This window comes from Chanos chanos, chromosome 13 (assembly GCF_902362185.1).
Source record: "Chanos chanos chromosome 13, fChaCha1.1, whole genome shotgun sequence".
In the NCBI taxonomy this organism is placed as follows: Eukaryota; Metazoa; Chordata; class Actinopteri; order Gonorynchiformes; family Chanidae; genus Chanos; species Chanos chanos.
In genome coordinates this window covers 20,422,044-20,433,383 of record NC_044507.1, presented here as the reverse complement: position 1 = coordinate 20,433,383, position 11,340 = coordinate 20,422,044, and the positions used below count along the sequence as shown (strand labels likewise).

The following is an 11,340-nucleotide window of genomic DNA, read 5'->3' as shown; positions in this document are numbered from 1 at the left end:
GAGTCTAGCTCGCTTCTCGGTAGCAAGCGGAATGAGATCTGTGCACAGCTTTTTTTCCAACCACAATCTGCAGTACATGGGTATCATGCTCTCCATGTCTAGGAAACCAGATGGTAACAGCATGGAGAATGGGCTAACCACAGGTCCCATTGACTCAGCAGTCCAACACACACATACCAACCCCCCCCCCCCCCACCAAAAAAATCCACACTGACGCAGTGAGGAACAATGGCCGCCTTTTTAAAAAGCAGACACACACACACATGCACAGACTCTGCCCTCTGGATAGGGAACATACAGAAACATGGCCAAGCATAGAGGTGGGGGAAAATGACACACTCCAAAGTCTCCTGCAAAGTGCCCCGTGCCAGCGCGAGCGGCAGCAGAGCCTAACAGCGCCTGCGCCTCTTCTGCACCTCCTCCGCGCTTCGCAGACGGAGAGCCATCGTAGCCCCGATCGACTCACGACACACACGGGCCGCGGTGAAAATGCCGAGACGGGGTGGGGGGGGGGGGTTTGGGGGCGTCCGCCGTCACTGCATGTATGTCATAACAAACAGTGCATATACGAATCCCTCCACACGTAACGCATGCAACCATAAGTCATGTGCGGGGGGGGGCTGGGCTTTCACGGACCCCAAATCATGTGTCGGTCCAGTGAGATGCTCCACCTCACCTGTGACAGCCGTAATCGATGAGAGTGTCATATGTGCTCCCCCATTTCTGCTGTCATTACAAGACAGGTGACAAGCGCAGATAAGCACTGACTCACATCTCTGTGTCACGCCGAGTCTCCTCCATTACACGCCTGTGTTAAACACAGAGGAGCACAGCCCCTTGAGGAGGCCCCGTCTGCACTGCACACTGTAAATAGATGACCTGATGCTGATTGGGATCAGTCTATTAGAGTTATATGGATCCCATTAGACAAAAAAGAGAACAGCCCGCCTCCCTCCATTATGAAGGGCAAAGCGCTCAAATATTGACTGTGAGGAGGATCACTCTGAAAGCCAACAAAGGAACCTATTCCAGTCCCCCAGCACAACCTATTTACCAGCCAAGGGTAGATTTGCGTTTGCGTCCGTTTGTTCACTGCTGGGGGGGGGGGGGGGGGGGGGGGGGGGGGTGGACTGAAAAATTGTAAGAAATTGAGAGAACAATTTAGGATTGTGATCGTCAGTAAATGCCCAAAAGATGAGTCATTATGAAGTCCACTCACTGTGTGGTGCACTAAAACCACAATGTATTTGCTTTTCTGTTTGATTTGAGAATAGCCCTGTTTGCTTAGCTACAGACGTATGATTTGGGAGAGTTAAACGAAATTTGATAAGAGATAAAGAAAATGCGAGAGACATGCCCAGTCAAGCACAAAGAAACACCCCATATGCGCCCGGGCACAGCTGTAGACTCGTATAGAGGCGACTGGAAGGGAGGCGTCGCCCATAAACACATGGACACTGGGAGTCTGCATGCACTCTCAACAGCTGATGTTTTAACTGCCCCTTCTAAAAGTGGTTCCACAACAATGGCATCCGTCTCACTACGTTGGCTAATGGTAAACACGCCAACATCTGGGAGATTTTGATAGCCATCCCTCCCAGCGGGGCTGTCTGTGGAGATGTAGTGATGCCAGGGGCCGTGGAGGAGCACGATGAGCTAGCTTTCTGCCAGGAGCTGATAACGCACAAAACCCGAAAAAAAAAGAAAGAAAGAAAGAAAGAAAGAAAGAAAGAAAGAAAGAAACTCACGGGCTATTGTAACTCTGGGCACATCTCTCGGAGCCGCAGCCAACGTCGCAAGTTAAGTAAGCTTACAGACTCAGGACAGATACATGGATATATACAAATATTCACTCAATTCCGCAAACCGTCCAGGCCATGGGATTCTGCGTCAACCAAGACATGCAGCCCAACCACACAAACACACTTCCAGTGGAGAAGTAAACAACACATAGGTTCTGATATGTATGTGTGTGTGTGTGTATGCATATATATATATATATATATATGTGTGTGTGTGTGTGTGTGTGTGTATATATATATATGTGTGTGAGTGTGTGTGTATGTATATATACAAATGTATGTATATGTATACATACAGTGGTGAATTATATGGTTTTATGGGCTTGCACAGGATAGTAACTCACCCACAGTATAGTGCTAGGTCACTCATAACAGTATACAAATGTGTGGTTCTTGTGCCAGGCATGCAGACATCCATGTTTAAGTCAGGTTATTTGGCAGCGATTTCACTGCTCATCCTTCCCACTGATCCCAGCGGAGGGATCCATCTTTCTCCTGTTTGCTCAGTGCCAGGCAGACGTGTGAGGGAGCGGGGAAAAATTACACTCTCAGAGACCCCCGCTAATGAAGTCATCTCCCTCACGCCCAGCCAGCCAGTCAGCTTTTTAATTAGCAACTAATCAAGTCAATACGGCGGCCATGGATGGGAGGGCAGCTGCCCCTCTCTCTCTCTCTCTCTCTCTCTCTCTCTTTCTCTCCCATCCACAGAGCCCTGTCTCAGGCCTAACTGTTACCTGTTCCTGAATCCTGCGTACACACGTTCACACCAGAGTCTGTTTGAGATTTAGACAGGCTCCACTAATTAGCCACTGTAGGGCTTGAATACATTAGTGAAATGTAATATCCTCTGTGAGTCACATCAGCTAAAAAGTTAGTGGCATATGAATAAAGAACTGAAGGAATATGTTAAAGTCCAGTGCTTTATGTTTCGGGTGGGGTGGAGGGGAGCAGAGGGAAGGGGAGGGGGGGCAGATAAGGAAACCAATGTCGGAACAGCTGCCCCGGGAAAGGGTAAACACACAAACACACACACACACACACACACACACACACACACACACACACTCAATCTCTCTGTCTCTCCCCCACACCCAGACAGCCCCCAGGAGACACAGCTGAGTCTATCTGTACCCAGTTTTCCTTTCCATCATCAGGGCTTTAAATACATCAGTCAAGCTTGAGCAAAACATCAAAATGACAAACTGAAACACATGGTTAACTCAAACCCTGTCCCCTTAAAACAGCCAAACACACACACACGCACACACACACGCGCGCGCGCGCGCACACACACACACACACTTCTTCAAACACAATTTAACTTTAGAACTCTGAAACTCTGATAATGTCAAACATCCGCCTCAATGCTCTCTAAAAAAGAAAAAAAAAACTGCTAAGAAAAAAAAAAGTTCTGCATACAGAATTCAGAATAGTGACAAGATGTCAGCAGGAACAAACAGCAGGAGATAGCAATATGTCTATCATTTCCAAACAATCTACAATGTCTGAGCAATGCAGCTAAGAACGCACAACACACCTTTCTTTGATTCTGATCACTAAAGTGTCCCAATAACCGTTTGATTAACCAATATTTATTTATTGGTCCTAGCTGTGCTGCAGCAGATCGCCTTTGATAATGGAAAAAGTGTTTGATCAGCAGGGTCGTGTGGAGTGCTCAAATCGACCCCCGTTGCCGTACACAATGCTAATTCTATTATCTCTGTGGCCAATCTTAATTGGGCTTTTTAAGCTTTTCTGATGCAGTCAGAACCTGCGGAGCCACGAACTGGGAGTCTGCTGTTGCCTTCGTGGATGGCAGTGGATGCGGGGGAATGTCTCTACCGCCCCCAGGCCCTGCGTCCAAGAACTGCACCGTCTGGAGGAACGTCAGGCCCAAACAAAACAGGCATTCAACTAGTGTAAATGAAACACCAGTTTATGGATGACACTGATTCCTCTGGAAATTCGCTCCTGCATCCTGGCTCTTAATGAGCTCACCCTCACCCTACATGATCTTTCACAGGCAACATTTGAGAGAGAGAGAGAGAGAGAGAGAGAGACTGATCCATTTCAGTGCAAACTGAAGCATTCCACCTGGTGCACAGTGACCTATGGTGACCTATGGTGACCTCTGGATCCTTCCACACCACAAACGGTTTTTTCCAAGCCGCCGTTACGTGAGGAATTCAGCATGACAAAAAACTCATTGTGGACTGGCTTTCGAAACCGTTTCTTCACACGCAGCTCTCAGAAAAATAAGCGACTGGCACTCTTGGTGAGGTGTTCTGAAGTCAACAAAGGATGCCCTATCCTACCGTCCCCTGGCTGCCCAGTACCTCCCACACATCACCTGGGCCTCAGACAGGCAGCATGCCCATGCAAACAGCCCTCTCCTCACACATCCACCACGTCTCATTCATTTTCACCACTGCCAGCAACAGCAGAGTGTGTGTGTGTGTGTGTGTGTGTGTATCAAGGGTATCCGCTAAATGTCACCTGGCTCCATTCGAAGGTCCCATTCATAAATTATGATGATTGGCTGATCAGCGGGTCCCGGCCCTCTCTGAAGTGAGACAGGAGGGTGGCCTGCCCTTCTGCTAGCGCCGCGCTAATTGAGCCATCAGCTTAGCGCTCGGCCTGGCCGGGCCTTGCATATTCAGCTAATGCTGTCAATATGGTGTTCAGACAGGCAGTGGAGCAATGCCTGCTGTCCTCTGCATGTTCCCACCATGGCACTGCTGTCTCTCTCTCTGAAGGAAGCTGGCAACGTCGAAAAACCAGAGCGCGTCTTCTGTGCTAATCAGGATCCTTGCTAGACGACTGCAAATTGGACGTTAAGTAAGAAATGAGCAATTCATCACGGCTATGCCTTTTTTCTTTTTTCTTTTTTTTTTAAAGAAGATAAACTGTAAAGACAAAGAAGCATGGTTTTCATTAAGGACTGATCCGCGATTCTTCAAACATGAGGAAAGAGTAAGATGAAAGAAGAAAACCCTGTTATGTGGTAAAAGCCCAGTCTGAGGTCATCGGAAATCTGCTCCTCATGTGCACAGCAGTGAATAAAGGTCAACCTCAGTCTGCTCACCAGACAAATGGATGTCATAACAGAGACGCAGGAAAAATCCATTTAAGTTCCTAAACACACTGTAACACACTGATTTCCTGACGGTTGTAGCGTAGCGCTACCGTGTGCTGGATTACAAAGAACTAATGTTTGAAATCATATCACATGAAGCTAGAATAATGCACTCACACCAACTCGTTGGCAGAACCCATATGCTGGGTTGCCTGCTCATCTATGAAACTACTAAGCACTCTCAGTGACATGTCCAAAAAAAAAAGAAAAACAAAAACAAGGGGTAAGGTGGTGCTCATTCCGCCTGCAGACTGGGGGCTCAGCAGACACATCTGTGGAAGCTGTGGTGTTGCCCCATCAACCCACCGAGATGAGCTACTCACACGAGGCCCCATAACCAAATGGTCCTGAACACCCAACATCCAAACTCATAAAAATAAGCACTTAGCCAGCAGGGGCAATGGACTGGGCCTGATTACTGTCTTTGATGGCGAGAAAGCCTGGCTGACATTACGACGCTCGGACTCAACAGAAAAATGATTTGACGGAGCCGCGAGGAGGACTGGGTGGCTGGATTTATTTCTGCTAACCAATGTTTTTTTTTGTGTGTGTGTGTTTGTTTCTTCTTCTTTTTTTTTTTTGCCGTCACAAGTCAGCGAGTTTGAAAGAGTCCCATCATCATTTGGCGTGATTCAAGCCCCAGAGAAATGAAAATGTGCCCATATCAAGCCCGGGAAGACATCTCTGTTCTCCCAAATGCCCATAATGCATTTCTCCCTCACAACAATGTAAAAGGGCCGACTCATCCTAAACGAGCGTCTGCTGGCGGTGAGGTGCATGCACAACGCCCTCATTATAGTCCCAAAAATATGCTGGTACAATCGCCGAGGCCAACATCAAATGCCTTCTTTGATCTAACCGTTTCTTAGTTTTTACTCAGCTGCCTCGGGAGATGATCAAAATCTCATTGCTTTAGTGACAGACAGCAATAGAAATGTCTGTCTATACCATTTAAGGCTGGCATAATAGTGTCTAATTTAGTCTTATAGATACTACAGAGAGATTCAGCACCTGCTGCAGTGTCAGACTTCGCCTTCCTTCCTGAGGTGAGGAAACAGACTGACATCAAAGAGCCTCCACAGGGAGAGCACACGCTAAGGCATCTCCCAGCTCTTTGACTCCTTGCAGCACCTCCACTGCCCTCTGGAGGAGAGCTGACAGAGGGTTGCCATGGCGCAAGGAGGTTTGATGTGCCAGTGTGAGTGTGTGGGAACCAGCTGTCAGAAAGAGGAGTGGGGTGGGGGGGGGGGGGGGGGGGGGGGGGCAGTCAGTGGAACAGTCGAGGTTGCACGAGTGAAAATAAACGCTGCTACACAGTGCCCCCTGCTGTTACATATAGACAAGTGCAACAATAGCTTTACCATAGTCAGATATATTGGTGTGCCTTGGAATAAATGTGTTGTATTGTGACATAATGGATTAACCATCAGGCTAACCATCTGTCATATAAACTATAACAATTATGAGAAACATTAACAAGCTGTTTGTGCAATAAAGTAAATATTTGAGATGCAAACAGATTACTGTCAGATTACTGTCACAGGGTACTGCAAACCTCACCTCTACTACGGCTACACTGAGGATGCATGTGTGTTTTGAACGTAACATTGTGTAACATAATGTTACTGATAATGGACGGAGCTGTTCAAAAGATGACAATAATATGATAAACTCAGGCAAAATTATTTATTAAAGCTGCTAAAAAAACATAGTCAATTTTGAAGAAAGACAAAAACCAAAGTTTCAGCCTCCTGTATATGTGAGTGATCCTAGAGACCCATTTCTCTCAATTTAAAAATGGTTGGTATGTGGTGTATGAAGCAGGGCCAGGGCCAGGGCCAGGGCCAGGGCCAGGGCCAGGGCCAGGGCCAGGGCGGGGGGGGGGGGGGGGGGGGGGGGGCGCTGCCCCCCTCAGATAAAATTTTTGCCCCTTCCGTTTTAACTGCCTAATCACACACGTTTGCCCCCTTGCTAATTTCAAATGCCCACTCACAGTCAATGCAGCCTGCAGCTGGCCCTGGAATGAGGGCAGTGTTCGTGGGCTGGTTTATGGTCCAGTGTCCCCTGGAGGGCATACAGCACCGCTCAGACTGAGAGAGTGTGAAATATCACAACTGTCCCTCACGGGCAGCCGATCAGCCCCACAAACCCCTCGGCAGTGCAGAGCGCTTATCTGTGAGAATATTTTCCACTTCACATCGACTTGTCCATTTAAATTCCACTGGGATATGTTCAAAGCTTACGCTGAAACATGCCATGCTTTCAAAAACCGGTCTTAGGTAAACTGCAGGGGTTTTTTAAACCTAAAACGGCCAAAACCTCAGAGTGGTTACCGTTAACCTGCAAGACAGACGGAACATTCTCAGTTTAGAAATCGAGTCACCGTGAAACCCAATAAAAATTTAGCTGAACAGTCTTATTGACTTTATTTTGGAGTTCACTTATATTAGATCTTACTGCTAAGATTCAGTCACCACTAAAAGCGGTGACTGAAGTCAGTTTTGCATTTGCTTAAACATCTTACTACCATAAGCTGATTTGTAACCATTCTCATCATCTATAGAGTCAAAACAGCTTCAAATGACAATGTACAAACGATAAAATATCTTTAACGTTATCACGTGCAGAACAAGCCTAAAGTTTACCGAGGACAGCAGACGAAAGCTCAAATGGGGTGAATCCTCTTTCTGTTCTTTTGAATAAATGGAGGTGAAGGTTTTCAAATCCCATCCTAGGACTCAATACCTAGCACTTACTTTTACTAGCTTAGGTCTGCGCATGGTTTCAGTATCAGTGACCGAGGATGACCCTGCTGAGTTGATCTGAATTGAAACCAAACTGTACTACGTAAATCATGGGTGGAGATGGTGGAAACCGCCAAAAGGAATACTTTGCTCTATAAAGCTGACATTTTTCATGTACACCATGCAATTATTCAGCACATCCGTTCTAATCAGCCCATCTATAGCACCGGTAAGCTTTTTCAGCAAATGATGAAAAAGTTCAAGTATAACCGCATACAAACATTTGGATGCGCAAGACAGCACACGGAAATGAGCTTCCTTAAACCGAACGGTCAATGACAATGCTGCACTACCTCATCAGAGAGTGTTCATTAAAAAAATCTAACGCAGGCTTCCTCCTGGAAACCAATCCTTCCCTCCCTCTCCCTTATCCCTGAACAAACTTTAATTAACGCAGTTGTACAGTGATTACTTTTCAGTGAATGCGAATGTTTTCACAACGAGCAGTCTAATTGCAGCTCGAGCAGCGATATACCTGCCTGCCAGAGAACGCCCATATTGCACTTAATTACTCCTGAGCTGGAGGCTACAGCCAGCACAAATTTATTTATGTTTTCAGAAAGGACATTTTTAAATATTCATAGCCCTGGTTTAGCAGCCAGGGTGTTCAACCTAACACACAGACAGCTCCACTGGTCCCTGCGGAATGTTCTCAGGCCATTTTTCTTTCTCCAAGACGAGAAGCACGGGGGGGAAATGAACGGTGGTCTTGGTTTGTGATATGCATGCATGACGCTGAAACATTAAATTGGCTCCCTTAAGAAGGTCCTGCATGCATGTCTCATTACGTGTGTGTGTGTAGTTGTGAAACACAGACATAAAAAGAACAAAATAAATTGTTCCACTTGAAATGAGGAAACCAGGACAACAGCAGATCCACTGGAAATGAGTTTATTTGTTGGCGCCTTTGTTACATGTTTAGAAAAAGAACCCTAAGATTTTTCCTCCAGTGTGTTTTCGCCTGGCCTCCTCGTGGTCCATGATACCAGCTGAGGTTGTCAACACAATGTATCTGTAGAAACACACACACACACAAAAAGAGGGAAATGTGAGTGGACGTACTACAAGTCAGACATACTTACACATGACATCTGAAACACTCAAGCAGGAAACAATCATTTACACCCCATCCAAACCAGTGGGTAATGCTTTGCATTGTGGTAAAGACCAGATCTGTCTTGAATGCACTCAGACAACGCATGCATAACTACAGCTCATTCAAAGGCTCCTGAGCAACACATCATTACCCAGTAAACATCAGTCGCTAAAGGACCAGCCTATCACAGAGGTCTGAACATGTTCTCAGGAACAGGACACTCTCTGTGTTCATCAGCAAACATTCACTGCACGCATAAAATGAACAGGAGTATGTCCAATAGGGATGCTTTGTATTAAGCAGACTGAGTACCCTTGTAAAAGACAGACTTTGCAGCAGCGAGTACTAAAGCACAGTGAGAACTGTGGCAGTGGGAACTACAGCACCGTGAGAACTGTGGCAGTGGGAACTACAGCACCGTGAGAACTGTGGCAGTGGGAACTACAGCACAGTGAGAACTGTGGCAGTGAGTACTACAGCACTGCTGTGATGGTGAATAACTAGCCCAGTGTTTCAAAGACTGTTTCAAACTTGGCATATGCATGACTCTTAGAAATGCTTGGATGTCAGCTGTTACGATTGTTAGACAAGTACTCAATTAACTACTTTGAACTTTATTTTCTTTTTAACAGTGTTTCGTGGTATTTGTTGCCATAGGGACAGGAGGACATCAGTAAGGAGCTCAATTCGGTATCATGTCTGAAATGATTTGGTAGATTTTCCACCCAAATGTCAATCTGATAGCTGAACCACGTCTTTAAGGTTGATCGGAACAAGCTGTCTGACAACAGAGCTGGAGAAAATGCTTTGTAAAGATCACCATCAGGAGTCGAATAACCTGCATTCCCAGTTGGCTTGAGATTTAAAACTCAAAATCAAGCCAATCTTCAGTTTCTGTCACAAATACCTCTTACAACTCACTTTAATAAAAAAAACACTACTTCGTGTCTACCCATAATTCCTCTTGGCACGCCCCTAGGCTGCAGTGTGGGAGTGGTGCTGATGAACCAATGAAAACACGTAGCTGATATTGTTTGAGCAAAAAAAAAAAAAAGGCCACCAACCAACTCCATACTGTAATTGTAAGAAATCAGTCAAAAATGGTGCTCTCATTAGGGAAGGGTATGTGTTTTGAGAGAACATGAGAACAGAGAACAAATATGAAGGGCAGTCAGTCACTCACTTTTCCCTTTGCAAAAGATCACACACCTCTAGCCTGACAAATCAGCCACCATTCACTGGGCTCTAAAAGGGAAACACTGCATTTAATGGGACAGGGTTACTGGGATTCCCATGCAGCGGTGAAGATGCACAGTAAGACCTTTGTAAATGTCTGGTCGGATTTAAATTTTTTAAATTATCATCATCTCATGCAGGGCAGAGTACAGGACTGGGTTCCATAACTATATTCAGTCCACTGCTATGAGCAGAGGCTGTGAATTTATTTTATCCAAGCCTCTCTCTGTCTCTCTCTAAATCTACATATTAGCAGATTTGAGATGTCCTGAATTGTGAAATACACACACTGCAGACACAGCTAAGCCATTTAAGCCTGGAAGCTGAGCCTTGTCCGGACAAATGAACACAGCCAAGCCCAATGCACAACCGTGACCCCCCCCCCCCCCCCCTTTGGTGCAGTGCAACTGGCCTGTTGTTCTCCAGGCACTCAGGAAAATTTGTGTTCAAGGATCACAATCTGTTGGCCATTCTCAAAACCACACTCAGTCTGTGGCCACTGCGTGTTCCTCTGCCCTCTAGTGTACAAACTGGGCACTGACCGAGCCATCATTTACGAGCCAAAAACCCATTTGTTTCTAATCGGCTCGTAACTACTGGGAGAGGCCGTGGGCTGGGCAGACTGTCTACCTATATAACAAGCTAAGCTGAAATCATCAACATCATTCTTTCTATTAAAGGGAAAATGCCAACGATGGCTTGTAAATGAATTAACGACAAACCAATAGGCTGAAATGTATGGGCTGCTCCAGACAGGCTTAGACAAACACTGCGAGAACCCGGGTCTCTGGGTTTGCGTGATGGTCACGACAGACAATGTGGTTTTAAGCTTAGTATTACGCTTGGTGTAGTAAAAAGCTCAGTGTTCACTCCCCGTCAACGTGTTTCAGTTTCACATTAAAGCACTGTTCACCACACACCTTCATTTCTACCATGCAAAATTCATTTTATGTTATGGGGGATTTTTTTTGGTTACACATGCAAAAGTAAACCCTTTCAGGGTTTTTTTTGTTGTTTTTTAACAGACTGGCCCAGGATCAGATGTAGTCACAGCAGTCTGCGGTTTCCTGTCCGGACAGAGTGGGGATGATGGATCGTAACTGTGATTGGTGGACCATCGGTCTGCATCAAGTAAGATTTTATGGTCTAAAGCATTAAGCTTCCTGTTGTATTAAAAAAAGCATATTGGTCAGATCCACACGCTCCTACACATTCCCTACTGCATGTACAGCTAAGACGGAACACTGCTCATCTACATATACAAAA

At 45.9% G+C, this 11,340-nt stretch overlaps 1 protein-coding gene across 1 annotated transcript in view; it reads right to left on the bottom strand.

The window, feature by feature from the left end:
* Window positions 1-8,617: 8,617 nt before the first annotated feature.
* Window positions 8,618-11,340, bottom strand: part of rps15a (ribosomal protein S15a) — a 4,362-nt gene continuing 1,639 nt past the window's right edge. The window contains exon 4 of the mRNA XM_030789999.1: window positions 8,618-8,754. Within this exon, the coding sequence (XP_030645859.1) occupies window positions 8,661-8,754 (94 nt within the window). The 3' untranslated portion in view covers window positions 8,618-8,660. The remainder of the gene's footprint in view (window positions 8,755-11,340) is intronic.